Source organism: Bison bison, unplaced genomic scaffold (genome assembly GCF_000754665.1).
Source record: "Bison bison bison isolate TAMUID 2011002044 unplaced genomic scaffold, Bison_UMD1.0 scf7180017864066, whole genome shotgun sequence".
Lineage (NCBI taxonomy): Eukaryota > Metazoa > Chordata > Mammalia > Artiodactyla > Bovidae > Bison > Bison bison.
This window is the reverse complement of record NW_011494638.1, coordinates 248,829-265,452: the sequence shown is the minus strand read 5'-3', so window position 1 is coordinate 265,452 and position 16,624 is coordinate 248,829. Positions and strand designations below refer to the sequence as shown.

At 41.7% G+C, this 16,624-nt stretch overlaps 1 protein-coding gene across 3 annotated transcripts in view; it reads left to right on the top strand.

Annotated features, from left to right (window-relative positions):
* MYO5C (myosin VC) overlaps window positions 1–16,624 on the top strand; it is a 119,902-nt gene that overhangs the window by 90,460 nt on the left and 12,818 nt on the right. For 2 of the 3 annotated variants that reach the window (XM_010836750.1, XM_010836751.1), the window contains 6 exons: window positions 2,076–2,163; window positions 5,593–5,691; window positions 6,963–7,117; window positions 9,653–9,742; window positions 12,627–12,777; window positions 13,832–14,114. In XM_010836750.1, the coding sequence (XP_010835052.1) occupies window positions 2,076–2,163; window positions 5,593–5,691; window positions 6,963–7,117; window positions 9,653–9,742; window positions 12,627–12,777; window positions 13,832–14,114 (866 nt within the window). The remainder of the gene's footprint in view (window positions 1–2,075; window positions 2,164–5,592; window positions 5,692–6,962; window positions 7,118–9,652; window positions 9,743–12,626; window positions 12,778–13,831; window positions 14,115–16,624) is intronic. The other variant, XR_825014.1, reaches the window with a different exon arrangement.

The following is a 16,624-nucleotide window of genomic DNA, read 5'->3' as shown; positions in this document are numbered from 1 at the left end:
GAGTATAGCCAGTTAACAATTTTGTGATAGTTTCAGGTAAACACTGAAGGGGCTCAGCCACATATGTACGTATATTCATTCTCCCCCAAATCCCCCTCCCATGTAAGCTGCCACACAACATTGAGCAGAGTTCCCTGGGCTATAAAGTAGGTCCTTTTGGTTATCCATTTTAAATAAAGCAGTGTGTACATGTCCATCTAAATGGATGTGAATTTCAAGGAGACACTGTTCAGCCCACTGCATGAGCCTCTGAGTCAAAGAAAATCATTTATTTAAAGTTGGAAAGAAAAGTTTAAGCGATCTTCTATTTATCAAAGAAATACCAAATTAAAGCTAGGTATTTTTTTGATTCTCAAATAATGGAGATCTTATGGTGCTGGTGAGAACACCCTGAAGTGCACCCAGCCACACATGATTTCAGGGGATAGAAATTGGTGTCAACTTTCTTAGGGGCAGTTTGGAGGCAAATGTCAGGAACCTCTGAAAGTGCATTCCCTTTGACTCAGTGATGCAACTTCTGAGATTCTGTCCTAAGTAGATAATTAAATATGTGAACAAGGATTTTCATCTAGAATGGTCAGCATAGTATTATTAGACACAGCAAAAAAAGAAAGGATGCCCAGCTGTAGTGGGTAGATTAAATTATTGTATATCAGATGACAGTTTGGTATATTATCAATGATGGGGGAAATATCTACGGTATAATGAGAAACAGAATTTAAAACTTTATAAGCAGTATGACCCAATTTTATAAAATGGATATATGCCATATTAGGAGGGAAAAAAATGAAATAAAACATAAACAGGGATTTCCTCAGGTTCTGGATTGATGGGTGACTTTTTAATTATTAGATGTATTGTAAAATAGGCTCAAATAGGAGGAAAGAAACTGCACCCACAGTCCCACATGTGAGGCCAGATAAAGCTCCTAATGTGTTTAGCCAGGAACATGACTGTAGTAGGGAGAGGTAGCCATGAGTGGAAACAGCACAACTTCCCTGGGCTCTGAGAGTCCCCAGAGGGCCCATCCATGGCTGCAGGGACTGATTGCGAGGTGGGAATTGCTGGATCAGAGAAGCCTGAATCCTTTCTGTGTCAAAGCCCTTGGAGTTCAGGGAGAACCTGAATACTCTCTGCCCTTTATAGGAAATATTTATAGATGTCCAAGACTCTTCTGGTTCTTGAGCCAAATTCAGCATAGGCAGGGCCACCCCCTTTATCAGGAAGGAGAGGCAAAACCGGGACCCAAATCTCTGAAGCCTCTCTGCCTTCAGCTTCTGACATCAACAGAGCACATTTTCACACCTGCGTGTGAAAATTTTTAAACTCTCTACAATGGGCATGGCTTTATCAAGGAAAAATTAGATCAAGATAAATGTGGTATACCCATACAATAGGATAGTATAGTATTCAGTCAAAAAAAAAAGGAGTGAAGTACTGGGAATTCCCTGGTGGTCCAGTGGTCATGTGGAGAAGGCAATGGCACCCCACTCCAGTACTTTTGCCTGGAAAATCCCATGGATGGAGGAGCCTGGAGGGCTGCAGTCCATGGGGTCGCAAAGAGTCGGACACGACTGAAGCGACTTAGCAGCAGCAACAGCAGCCAGTAGTCAGGACTCAGTGCTTTCACTGATTGGAGGAAACTAAGATCCCACAGCCAAAAGAACAATGAAGTACTGATACCTGCTGCAGCACAGATAAACCTGGAAAGCGTTATTCCAAATGAAAGAAGCCAGACACAAAAGGCCACATATTCTATGAGTTAATTTATATTAAATATTTAGAATAGGCGAATATGTAGAGACAGTAGGTAGATTAGTGGTTGTCCAGGGCTGGGAAGGAATAGGAGGGCAAAGAGGTGCCAGATAAAAGTTATATGTTTGTTTTTAATGTGATGAAAATATTCTGGAATCAGATGGTGGTGATGGTTGCACAACCAACTATACTGAAAATCATGAGTGTACACTAAGTGGGTGAATTGTGTGGTATGTGAATTACAGCTCAGCAAAGTTCTTACCAAATAATAGAATTAAGATGCTTCTGAGCTAACATCCTCTTTCTTTTGATTTTTGTAGGATCTTGAAGAAGAGTTAGACATGAAGGAAAGAGTGATTAAAAAGTTACAAGATCAAGTGAAGACTCTTACCAAGACAATTGAAAAAGGTAGAAAAACAACATCCATGTTCCAATTTTTTTCAACTTTCAGCTACAGTTTACATGTGTTGACATATTACTTCCTGATGTGGTCCATAGAATTTGAAAACTAAAGAAATGAGTCTCCGCTGGTGTGTTTGGGGCCCAGTGATGGGCTAGTGGAGATCCTTAAAGGCAGGCAGGTGGCTCACCACCTCTCAGGTGATACCAGATGTGCTCATGTAATTGTAAGGGGTACCCTGAAAGGAATGCTTTTAACCTCTTTCTCTGTTAACTCTCTCGTTGTTAAAATGGAATTGTGAAAACGTTTCAGATTTAACTGCTTTAAAGTTTATTTCTTCTCTGTTACATGGGGTCAATATCCTACTTTCTATTAGAAGAAAAGATACTAGATAGCTAATTAGATATCTATTAGATAGCTAAGAAGCCAGACTGAAGTCCTCAACATGAACTGAATTGCACACTGAGTGTCCTTATAAGTTCCAGGGAAAAAGATTCTCTGCCTTTCTTTCATTCACCTGATTCTGTGTCACTGAATTTTTCTTTTTTTTAAATTGATTTTAAATTGGAAGATAATTGCTTTACAATGCTGTGCTGGTTTCTGCCATACAACAGTGTGAATCAACCATAAGTACACATATGTCCCCTCCCTCTTCAGCCTCCCTCCCACCCCCCATCCCACCCCTCCAGGTTGTCACAGAGTGTCCATAGGTTGAGTTTCCTGTGTTGTGCATAGCTTCCCACTGGCCATCTGTTTTACATATGGTAATATATATGTCCAGTGCTTCTCTCGAATTCATCCCACCCTCTCCTTCCCCTGCTGTGTCCACACGTCTGATCTCTATGTCTGTGTCTCTATTCCTGCCCTGAAAATAGTCACTGAAATGTTCTGACTTTTCTCATCTAACTCTTTACTCATTTGTTCAATATTGCTGCTTTCTCCCAATCTCTGTCACTAAGGTTGTATCTGCAACTCTCTGTTCCTTTTACTATCCTCATTTCTTTGAAGAACTCCTTTATTGTTTTTTTTTTTTTCAACTTTTCATCAGACTTTAAGTTTCCAAAACCAAAATGAGGCTCTTTTCCTTTCCATAATTATTGATAAAGGTCATTCTGCCCCATGAGGGAAGAGACCATGTCTGTCCTTCCCATTACCCCATGGTATCCCCATTGTGGGAAAGAATGAATCAACTGCCGTCTCTACGTAAGGACTTCCAAAATCCACCTGCCGTTCCTCACTTTTCCTAAGTCCTACTCCCTTTTTGCCTCTAAGATTACTCCTTCACCTTTCTATTATCACCTCCAGCCCAACTTGTTTTAAGTGAAATGCATCAGCTTCCATTCCTGAATCAGGTATCTATTGATCATATAACAAACTACTCCCAAATTTAGTAGCTTAAAACAACAAACAGTGCAATTTCTGAAGGTCGAGAATCTATAAGCAGCTCAGCTGGCTGGTTCTAGCTGAGTCACAGTAGAGTAGTCAGCAAGGATGCTGACATCTGAAGGCTTAGCTGGAGCTGGAGTACCTGCTTCCAGGCTCACTCACATGACTGTTGTCAGGAAAAGCCAGTACCTCTAGGACACTCTTTAGGTGGCACTAGCTCCCAAGAAACATGCTCAGATACAAGTCACCACACTTAAGAATACCCAAAATAGGATGTCCTTATCAGGTGCTTCTGCATCATTTATTGGTTTTCCCGGTCTAGATGGAGTTCAGCAATCAGTGGTCCTTCTTACCATAAACAGGTTGCTTAGTAAAATAGTTAACATTCTACCTTTATCAGTCTTCAAGGGAACAGGGCTGGTAAATCACAGAACAAACTCTCATGCAGTAGAAGAGAGTTCTGTTAATTCTTTACCTGTATTATCTTCTTTCTCACCCATCAGAGCCTACTCACTTTTCTTGGCCCAGCTGGAGTGCTACCTCCTTCAAGAACCATTTTTCAACAGTTCTTACTTACCTCTGCATAAATTCTTGTGTCCTCTGTATTTATTTTTTATGGCTGCTTAGCAAATCACCGTGAAATTAGTGGCTTAATAGAACATGAAACTTACAGTTCTGGATGTCAGAAGTTCAAAATGGTGTTCACTGGCTTAAAATCAACACATCAGCAGGGCTTCTGGAGGCTTTAGGAGGAGATTCTATTCCCTTGCCTTTTCCAGCTTCTAGAGGCCACCCACTTTTCCTGACTTGTGGGCCTCTTTCACCATCTTCAAATTTGGCAGCATAAAATCTTTGGAATCATTCTGACATTCTAACTTGTACTTCTATAAGTCACATCTCCTCTCAGAGTGGACATGAGTCTTTGGGGACCAGAAGGCAGACTGTGGCCCACCCAAAGATATCCACATCCCAGTCCCCAGAACCTATGAATATATGACTCTACATGGCAGAGGGATTTTGTATATGTGAGTATGTGAGTATTTTTTTTTAATTATTTGTTTGGCTGCCTCAGGTCTTAGCTGTGGCAAGCCGGATCTTCATTCATCATCTTTTGTTGTGATGCACTAACTCTAGTTTGGACATGGGCTCCAGAGCACATGGGCTCAATAGCTGTGGTACACAGGCTTAGTTGCTCCATGGTATGTGGAATCTTAGTACCCCGACCAAGGATTGAACCCATGTCCCCTGCATTGAAGGGGGATTCTTAACCACTGGACCACCAAGGGGAGTCCCTACATGAAGGATTTTGAGATGAGGAGATCTACTTGGATCATCCAAATAGATCCAATATAATCACAAGAGACTTTGTAAGAAAGAGACAGGAATGACAGAGTGAGGGAAGGTGATGGAAGCAGAGAGAGAGAAAGAAGTGATGATAGAAGCAGAGGTCAGAGTGATGTGGCCAGAGCCAAAGAATGTGGTCAGCCTCTAGAAACTGGACAAGGCAAGGAATGAATTCTCCACTAGAGCCTCCAGAAGAAAAACAGCTCTGCTGACATTTTGATTTTTGTACTGTAAGATCTGTTTTAGTCTATGAACTCCAGAACTGTAAGATTTTTTAAATTGTAGTTTAAAAAATTTTTGTTTTATGCCACTGTAACAGTGGCATAAAACAGCACATAGGAAACTAGTCCAGCCACCTTGGGATCATGCTGTTTGGTGACTGCACACTACGTGTTTTGTGAATCTCAGTTTTTTTTTTAACTGTAATAAGGCAGAAGCAATATCCTGTATTGCTTTCATATCCCTACTGCACTCATTATATACCAGGTGACCATGAGAAAATACACTGGCAGCTATACTCATGGATATACTCATAGATAAGAATTGCTACCAGAAGAAATTCTTCAGGCTTCAATAAAGTTTGCATTTATCAGAAAGCCAGAGCATTTCATGGGCAAATCAGCCAGAATGGGATGGAAAGAGATGGAGTAGTCTCATTATAATGCTTGTTATTGTGTATTTAGCTGATTATTTGCCTCTGCCTACAGCCAATGACGTGCACCTGTCCTCAGGACCCAAGGAGTACCTTGGAATGCTGGAATACAAGAGAGAAGATGAGGCCAAGCTCATTCAAAACCTCATTCTTGGTAATGAAACCTGGGACTCTGAATTTTTGCTTAATTTTTGAGAACTTGAGCCTTAGTCATTGCCACGGTCTTGGGCAGGGATGATAGTTCCTCTTTTTCCTCCACTGCTTCTTCCCCTAGCACAGAGCTTCTCAGCCTCATTTTTGACCATGTGATTCTTTGTTTCGGGTGGATAGGGGCTTTGTATTGTAGGATATTGAGCAGTATCATTGGCTTCTATTCTCTAGAATCCAGTGGCAACCCCTAATCATGACAATAAAAAAAAAATGCTGTCAGACATTGCCACATGCCTTCTGGCATCTGCTACCTTGCCTTCAGTTGAGATGCACTACCCTAACCTCTTCCCAAGTCTCATCACATGGTCAGGGTAGAAGACACACCTCCTCATCTTTGTGGTTTAGCACAGGAGTCTTGGGAGAAGTAACCGTGGCTCCCTTGTTCCATTTGCCTTCTGCTGAGAAATTCGTTTGTGTGGCAGGGCCTTCTCAGCCATGGCTATTATAGGAATCTCCCGATTGGCATGCTGTATGGTTGGCAGTCTTAGAACCAGTGCTACTAGCCTGCCTGTCGTCACCATGGAAACCACATAGTCTTCTAGGGAGAAGGAGAAAAACTGCCTCCCTATCAGCTGGTCCCAGGATCTCAAAGCAGAAAGCCCATGTATAGCCTTACTCCTCTTCTCCTAAGTGACCCTCCCCAGAGCACAGGAGCCGCCTACCCATTCTTTTCCACCCCGCACTGGTACACAGCTGAGGGGCCTTTTTGTTCCCCTGTCTTAATGCAGACATGGGGAGGTCTTTGTTTGCTTTTCTTAACTTGTTCTATAAAGTTTCTCTCTACATCCCTACTCCGACTTCCAGCCATTCTCTTCTCCTCAAGGCCAACTGATCCTCCTCTGCAGGACTGTTGTACACCTGTTTTCTCTATTCATGGCAGAGGCATGTGATTGCTAAGATCATTCCATCCTCATCATAGAGGCTGAAGTGGGGGTGCATGGACTGGGGTTCCTCTCTTACCTTGGAGATATGAAATTCTGTCTTTTATTCAACCTTGGAAAAGAGAAAATACTTTGCAAATGAGAAGTAAGAGAAGCAGGTGGCACCTGCATGTATATTTTTGCTAAGAAAAAAAGCCAGCCTTAATTCCTCAAAGGGAAAAAACATCTCTGGGTATTCAGGCACTGCATCAAGTACAGAAAAGCAGACACCCCCACCCATACATAGGTTTCTTATCGGGGGAGCTGCAGTCCTCACCGACTCTCTCTGCTCCAGACCTGAAGCCCCGCGGTGTGGTGGTGAACATGATCCCCGGGCTGCCGGCTCACATCCTGTTCATGTGTGTACGCTACGCAGACTCTCTAAATGACGCCGACATGCTCAAGTCCCTCATGAACAGCACCATTAATGGCATCAAGCAGGTGGTTAAGGTAGGAACTACTTTTCTGACATTGGACCTTGGTATTAGGGCTACTTTAGGAACATTTGTGGAAATGACCAGATGCCCAGACTTTTCCCAACCTACACCTCCAGTGTTTGGTCAACTACATGCTTCTTCAAGCCAGTCAGAGGCCCAGTGAAAGACGCCAATCTAATTAGGAAAAGACAGCTTAGGTCAGACAGCCCTAAGGGTGGGACATGGCCAGTTACACCTCAAGTCCTTACCTGTAAGACTACAACCTGATGGTCACCACCCCATCACGTCTGTCCCCTCAGGTGTGAGATTCTTGACTGTAGGGAGTATGTGTCTATCCACGTAACAAGTTTGAATGCCAAGGAATAGGAATAGCCGAAAAATACTCATCTCTTCCCTTGGCACTTATATAATTCTCCTTTATAAAACCACAGTATATACTTTTATTCTTAGCCCAGACATGAAGATAAGGTATATGTAAGGGATCAGTAAAATATAGATCCATTATCCTTTATTCCCCTTCCAAATAAGAAGTAATATTTGATTATGAGATGTATTTAAAATGTTTAGTTGGGAAAGTCCTATCTTTTAGTAAAATATGTGTTCTAGAAAAGTCATGAGCAATCAAACCCTATCTTAAATACTCTTGGAAAAGAGAAGAAATAAAAGCAGTGAGTGCATCAGGAAATGGGTAATTCTCCCACCGTCCACCCTGCCCAATTTTGTACTAAGAATTCATTATTCATCAGGAGTTAGGAGTAGAAAGCTGACATTGATTTGGTGCTTTACAGTCAGTCTTCATGGGAGCCACCCATGTGTTCTTAGAAGAGACTGCCATAAATCATGTTTTCCCTGTCCCTATTTTCCTAAGTTGGGTTTTCTGCAGACACACTCGCATTACGTTCCAGGCTGTAGGCACACGGTGTTTGCCCCTTCTTGCTGCTCTGGAATGTTTAAATACTTTGAAAGTGAAAGGTACATAGCATAAGGAGTATGAAGCCTTTCTTGTGAGCATCTTCCATCTCAGCTTCTTCAGCGGCTCCGTGCTCCTCCCACTCCAGTGCACAGCACGTTAAAGCAGCCCTCACTTGCTCCACATACCCCCTTGACCACTGGGCCTTTTTCTCACACACCCCCTCCTGGCTGCCAGAGCACTTAAAATACTTGTCTCCACCAACTATTTTTCCTTCCTTGCAGCCTGGCTTCTACCCACATTACTCCACAGAAAGATCACCAGTAATTCCTCTTGCTAAATCCAATGGTATTTTATTAACTTATTCTCTTTAAATGGATTAAACAGTAGCAGCGCCTCTTTGAAACTCTCTGACATTGTTTTTTAAAACCCAGGGCTCTCCCAGTTTTCTTCTTATCTCTCTGGTCTTCATTACTTCTGACTCCTTTGCTCATTCCTCTCCTTCCTGTCCCATAAGTTGGAATGTTCTTGCCAGCAGAGTCCTTGATCCTGAGCTGTTGTCTGGCCACCCTTTTCCTTCAAGGAGGATATCCTTCTGCCTCTCTCCTGTGGTTTTCTCAGCTGCCCTGGTTCCCCATCATTTCTGCATCCTCTGAGTTTTTGTAGCACCGCCTATGCCTACCATGTAAGCTGTCAGCCACCTATTTAACTGTGTCCTACATATGTCGTGTCTGTCTTCCCAGCCAGAATGTGACATTTGGAGGCCAAGGACTGAGACTTTTCTCAGGCATTCCTACAGTGCCTGCTTCAAGTGTCATAACAGATGATATAACCTATACAGAAGTACTTTGCAAACCATAACCTGCTAAATAAATATGGCTTTATTTTCATGTTGTTGTTCAGTTGCTCAGTCGTATCTGACTCTTTGCAACCCCATGAACTGCAGCATGCCAGGCTTCCCTGTCCTTCACCATCTCCCAGAGCTTGCTCAAACTCATGTCCATTGAGTCAGTGATGCCATCCAACCATCTCAGCCTCTGTTGTCCCCTTCTCCTCTTGCCTTCAATCTTTCCCAGCATCAGGAGGTCTTTTCCAATGAATTTCTCTTCACATCAGGTGCCCAAGTATTAGAGCTTCAGCTTCAGCATCAGTCCTTCCAATGAATATTCAGGGTTGATTTCCTTTCCTTTAGTCAAATCCTTGACTGATTTGATCTCCTTGCAGTCCAAGGGACTCTCAAGAGTCTTCTCTAGCACTGCAGTTCAAAAGCATCATTGTCCAACTCTCACATCCATACATGACTAGTGGAAAAACCATAGCTTTGACTATATGGACCTTTGTAGGCAAAGTAATGTCTCTGCTTTTTAATATGCTGTCTAGATTTGTCATTGCTTTTTTTTCCAAGGAGCAAGTGTCTGTCTTTTAATTTCATGGCTGCAGTCACCATCCTCAGTGATTTTGAAGCCCAAGAAAATAAAATTATTTTTATAGTGTAAATTTAATAAAGTCTTTAATTAATAAAAGAAGAATTATTTTTGGTCAAAAGCCACCAGCTAGAAAAACAAGTAAGATATGTCTGTTCTTGGCTCAGAACAATAACAAAATCCAACTTTGTCTTTTCTTGGTTTTTTTTTTAAGGAACATTTAGAAGACTTTGAGATGCTGTCCTTTTGGCTTTCCAATACCTGTCATTTCCTCAATTGCCTGAAGCAGTACAGTGGAGAAGAGGTAGGGACGCCTGCTGCTCCGTGCTCTGTACTGACCGCCAGTCTGCGACCTCCTTGTGGGCCCGAGCTCGCCGGAGTAATTAGGAATCAGACTGTCCAGCCCAGGAACATCCTCTGCTCCAACTGGCCTCCTGGCTTCCTTCTTCCCCAGGAGACCAGCTTCACATCACCAGCTGAATGGAGGTCACAGGCAAAAAGACTTCCAGAAGGAGGTTTAGACCCCGGGCATGATACTAAGCCTCAGTGTCCTTGACTTTCAAATTACATGAGGTGGATTCTTCCCTGGTGGTCCACTGGTTGAGACTTCATCTTTCAAGGAGAGGGTGTGGGTTCAATCCCTGGTTGGGGAGCTGAGATCCCACATGCCTTGCAGTCAAAAAAAAAAACAAAACATAAAACAGAAGTAATGTTGTAACTTAAAAGTCTTTATTGAACCAGTTCAATAAAGACTTTTAAAATGGTTCACATCAAAAAATCTTTTTAAAAAATTCATGAGATAGATTCAGAGATTTTTCATTTTCCTTCTGGCTGTAAAATTCTGGAGTTGTTAATGTTATCACTCCAAAACACAGCCTTTAGTTCAACCTGCCTATGTTTTCATAGCTGTTATCACTACAAGATTTTGGTTATTCCTCCATCATCTGTAAATCCTTTGCCATTCTGACTCTGCTTTCAAGGGGCTAACGTTATAATGAAGTTCTTCACCATCAAGTACTCACAGAGCATTATTTCACTGACCTAAAAGAACAAAAATGACTGGGATTTTCAATGCTCTGCAAAATGGGTATACCATTCTATAGTCCTATCAGTAGTATATAAAGTTCTAGCGTGTCATACCTTTGCCAACACTAGGTATTAACAGATGTTTTATTGCTTATCAGTCTCATGGGTATAAGATGATACTCTGTTGACTTAAATTGTAATTGCTTGATCACTAGCAAGGTCAAGCATCATTTCATATGCTTACTCATCAGTTGGATTGTTTTTTAAATTGCCTAGTCACATCCATTACCTGTTTTTCTTAGGGGTGATTCTTTTTTCTTATTGATTTATAGGAGGTCTTTACATAGATTGTGGCCTATCATTAACTTTTCTTTATGGAGTCGTTTGTCATCCACAAGTTTTGAATTTTGATGTACTTAAATCTATCTGTCCTGTTCTTTTATGATACATGATTCAGTGTCTTGTTCAAGAAATTCTTCCCTACCTTTAGATCATGAAGTTCTTTTTTCTTCTAACTTTATAATTCAAATTTAGAGTTCATAATTATGCTTTTATCCATAATTGATGTGATTATTTATCCCAAATTGACATGTGAAGTAATGATAACATATCTTCTTTCAGGAGAGAAAATAAAATATGAGTAATCCTACTAGTATTATAGAACAAAAGGAGAAATAAGTAAAGAAAATCCAACTTCTAACCAAAAGGAGCATTGGGGCTGAGAGGGGCACAGACCAGTCCTTTAAGATAACCTGGCATCTGTGTGGCTTTAACGGGAGGCATATCATCATCATTTTTAAAAATTTTATTTTTAATTGCATCACCATTATTTAAATCCTTTCTTTACCCACTTTAATCATGTATACAATGTTTTTTCCTTGTCTGAAGATTCTTTACTTACTATTTTTTATTTCTAAAATTCCAATGGTTCTTTTTTACCTCTGCCTTTTACAATGTCCTATTCTTATCTTAAATTTTTTTTTTAAATTTTACTTCTTTGAACATTGTAAATGTATTACCATGTTCAGGCTGGGCTGCTGTAACAGAATACCACAGACTAGGTGGCCTGAACAACAGAAATTTATTTTCTCGCAGTTCTGGAGAATGGAAACCTGAGATCAGGGTGCAAGCATGGGGTCACTGGTGAAAGTTCACTTCTGGACTTGAAGATAGCCACTTTCTCCCTATGTACTCACATGGCCTTTTCTCAGTGCATGGGATCTCTCTAATGTCTCCTTTTATAAGAACATTAATCCTATCAGGTCAGGACTCCCACCCTTGTGACCTTGTTTAACCTTAATAACATGGAGACAGAGACCCCATCTCCAAAGCTAGCCACAATGGAGATTATGGCTTCAACATATAAATTTGAGGGGGAAACAAATACTCAGTCCATAACATCCATATTAAAGCATTTCAGATTGGTCTAATCTGTAAAGTTATGAATCTCATTTATTGCATCTATCAACCTTTTACAGCAGTTTATTTCCTTGAATGCTTCACTGTTTTTCCTATGAGCTTCCATGGGGGAACAGTAATATTTACAGATCCTTAGATTCAATCAACTATAGATCATGTAGTACTATATAATACATAACTTAGTGAAAAAGGTCCATGTGTAAGTGGACCTTTATAAGACCTTACACATGTAAGACCTATGTAGTTCAAACACATATCATTTAAGGATCAAGTGTAGTTAGTTATAGAAAATAAATGCTATCCCAAACACTAAGAATTTGATACAGATCAGACATTAAGTATAGGAGTTATGCTGCTGCTGCTGCTGCTGCTAAGTCACTTCAGTCGTGTCCGACTCCGTGCGACCCCAAGGACGGCAGCCCACCAGGCTCCCCCGTCCCTGGGATTCTCCAGGCAAGAACACTGGAGTGGGTTGCCATTTCCTTCTCCAATGTGTGAAAGTGAAAAGTGAAAGTGAAGTCACTCAGTCGTGTCCGACTCCTATCGATCCCATGGACTGCAGCGCACCAGGCTCCTCCGTCCATGGGATTTTCCAGGCAAGAGTACTGGAGTGGGGTGCCATTGCCTTCTCCATAGGAGTTATAGTATAAACTTATTGTAATATCATTAGATACAGAGATAGTATTTTAATATCCTATGTGTCTACATTATTCTAATATTTATATGTTCAAAATTACTTTCAGGAATTCATGAAGCATAATAGTCCACATCAGAATAAGAATTGCTTGAACAATTTTGACCTTTCAGAATACAGACAGATTCTTAGTGATGTGGCTATACGAATATATCATCAGTTCGTTATCGTAATGGAAAATAACATTCAACCAATAATAGGTAAGAAAAGAATCGATGACTAAGAAATATTTATAATGATATTGAGACCTTAAAAAATAAATCTGCATGGAATGTGTAATTGAAAAGCATATAATTTTTTTTAAGCCAATAGTAAAATAATTTATTGGTTTAGTCTTATCCTTTCCTGCCCCACCCTTCCCCCAAAGAAAACAACTAAGTCATGTTGACATAAGTGGTTTTAGTCACTAGGGTGATACTTAGTACTCATAGTAGCAGAAAAGGCCAGTGTGGTGTTGACAATCCAAATTGTGACTTGGTCATGTTTCCAGTGGTATAAGCAAACGTTCACACAAAAACCTCTACATCTCCCAAAAACAAGCATTAATTTTCAGAGGTGGTACAGCCATGATACTCAGAAAGGAAGAGAACCATTTTTTCCTCAAGTAATACTATTTTTAGAGATTTTCCCTAAGCACAATGCAAATAAGAGATTCACAGTATCACCTACATAAGTATGCTTCTCTACTGTAGCTTCAAAGAACATAATTTTAGAACAAGAAACTTTACTAATATAAATGCCCACTATTTAATTCTCTGATTGCCTAAAGTGATTACATATATAAAAGTACATGGGTCATAGTTTTCTTTCTGTAAGGGGGATCCATCCTGTAGGGAAAGATTTGGGAGAACCGCTGCTCCTTATGTGGCTAACACTGGTTCTGAGCCAAGTATTTTGGAAATCCTAGAGCTCCACTCAACTTCTTGTATACTTTCTTCAGTTTTCTGAAATTGAAATACTGTAGGCTTTAAGTAGTTCCAGACCATGAGTTGTCATGCTAACCAGCTCTCTCTCCTGTCAAGTTGAAAGAAGAGGAACTGTTCCCCTCCTGTAGATGGTGGTGCATTCCCATCCACCCCTTACAGCCTGGTGTTCCCCAACCCTCCATCCTTCTGCTTTCTCTGTTACAGCTGTATCCACACTAACTCTTGTGAAAATTGTCCCACTCCCTGAAACAGACACACGAGAGCAGGGGAAATGTCCTCTGGGCGTCCCCACTGCATGTGCAAGAAAAGCTTCCATTTTTCTCCGTAGTGCCAGGCATGCTGGAGTACGAGAGTCTGCAGGGCATTTCTGGCCTGAAGCCCACAGGCTTCCGGAAGCGGTCCTCCAGCATAGACGACACGGATGCCTACACGATGACCTCCGTCCTGCAGCAGCTGAGCTACTTCTACAGCACCATGTGCCAGAATGGCCTGGACCCTGAGATCATGAGGCAGGCAGTGAAGCAGCTCTTCTTCTTGATCGGGGCGGTGACCCTGAACAGCCTCTTCCTGCGCAAGGACATGTGCTCCTGTAGAAAAGGGATGCAGATAAGGTAAGATCCGTAAGCCACCACTAACCCTGGAGAGGCTGGCTGGAAAGGATGCTCCTGAAGTCCGAGACTGCATGCTCTGCCCGCCCTCCCTCCACAAGAGCGGCACTGCTGGAGGGTGTGCAAAATGACTCTTAGAGCCACGGAGATCTCAGCCATATGATGCCAGGCCCTCCTCCCATCACTCTACCTATGCTAACTTGACACCCTGGCAGAGTGGCTTCAACTAAGAACTAACTGTGTATTTTAAATTCTGGCCCTCTGTGGTTATCATATATGCAGCCAGTACTTATTGACCACCACCTCTGTGATTAGCACTGCTGGTGGGGGACACAGGAAACAAAGGAAAGGGTGATTTGATCCCTGCTGTTGAGAAGCTAAATGATGATTCAAGACCACTATAATTAAGTCATAAATCAGTGGTACAGGAAGTGCTTCAGAGAGGAGAGATGATTGTGGCCAGAAAAGTTAAAGAAGCCTGAAAACTGTTTGTGAGTGATCAAAAATGGAAGAACATTCCAGGCAAGGGAATGAGTGGGCAAAGCCATAGTGGTAGGACCGAGTGAGGACCCCTCCTCATGCAGGAGTAAATATTAATAGCTCTGTCTAGATTAAGTGCAGAGAAGGAAATGGCACCGACTCCAGTACTCTTGCCTGGAAACTCCCATGGACGGAAGAGCCTGGTAGGCTGCAGTCCATGGGGTTGCTAAGGGTTGGACAAGACTGAGTGACTTCACTTTCACTTTTCACTTTCATGCATTAGAGAAGGAAATGGCAACCCACTCCAGTGTTCTTGCCTGGAGAATCCCAGGGACGGGGAAGCCTGATGGGCTGCCGTCTTTGGGGTCACACAGAGTTGAACATGACTGAAGCAACTTAGCAGCAGCAGCAGCAGCTAAATTAAGTGAAGGCTTATGTCAGGATCTACAGGGCTATAGTAGAGTGGTAAGCTGAACCTAGATTGGGAGGGCGTAAAATGCCAGGCCAAGCATTGAGAGTTCATCCTGCAGACATGGTTATCCAGTTTGTTTGTTTTTTTAAATTTCTTTTTGTGTACTTATTTATTTTTGGCTGTGTTCTCTGTTGCTTTTCAAGGGCTTTCTCTAGTTACTTCTTATGGGGCTATTCTTCTTTGCAGTGTGAAAGCCTCTCATTACAGCGGCTTCTCTAGTTGCAGAGCACGGGCTCTAGAGCACAGGCTAAGTAGTCATGGCATGTGGGATTAGTTGCCTGGTGTTATGCAAGATCTTCTCGGACCAGGGGTTGAACCTGTGTCTCCTGCTTTGGCAGGCAGATTCTTATCCATTGTGTCACCTGGAAGTCTAGTCATCCAGTTTTGAAGTGTGTCAGCTTCTCTGTCTCTAAGAGAAGAGAAAACACAGATCATTAGCTATTGTTTGAATTAACACTGTCACATGATTAGAAAGCAAATAATATGGGCTAGATATTTAAGATTTTTTAATATGTACACGGATTTGATACCTGTAGGTGACAGGAGGATGTAGGGTGGTGATGATGGCAGTTACACAATGAAAAGTGACCTAAAAAGTTTATTAAGCCAAGTAGTACATAAGAGGCATCCATTACACCTCAGCGTTGGTGAAGCTTGGACATCTCTACAAAGCAGTGTGTGAAATTCCCATGACCCCATGTTGTAGTTTTCAGATACAAGGGAGTATTCAGGAGAGCTGGGCTTTGTGGGTCTTTTCTTCTTCACTGAGAGGAAAGGCTTCTGTTTATTTCCCAAGTTCTGAACAGATGCCCTGAAGTCCTCTGGGGCAGGCCTCAGGCTTATTTAAAGTCAAGTCATAAACCTACACATGTCACCAAAGTCTTTGCTAAACAACTCTTATTCCACCAGTAGGTCCCCAAGCTCAGTGAACATTTGTCCCCATAGGTGCCCAGCACTCTTTCCTCTCACCAACTGGAAGTGCTATTAGGGAAGTACTGCCTTTCCAGTGTGTTGCTCTGAGTGAACAGCACATACATCTTAGAGACATTTGTTCATTCAGATATTGATTCAGCTTCTGCCATAAACAAGGTACTTCAGGATTGGCAGTGATTTTACCATGACAACACAAGCAGTGCAATAGCAAAACATGAACACAAGTGGAAAATCAAACTCCAAGAAAGGAAAAATAAACAGTGGACAGAGTAGCTTGAAAACGGGCACTGGGCTTTCTGACTGCCAGGAGAAAAAAGCAAAACATCAGTAGCTCTCTGGTCTCATCTGGCATGGTGAAGCAGACCAGTTCCTGGGAAAAGGTAAAAATTTTCCTAGTATGTAGTTCTTTTTTTTGTTCCTAATGGGCTGCCGTCTACGGAGTCTCACAGAATCGGACACAACTGAAGCGACTTAGCAGCAGCAGTCATAAATTTATAAAAAATATTATCTCATGTGGAACTTTATCTCACCATCTCCACAATAGCATTTTTATTGCAGGTTCCATTGTGGTTATTTTGCCCAGGCATCATATATATATATATATATAAATTTTTTTTGGCTGTGCTGG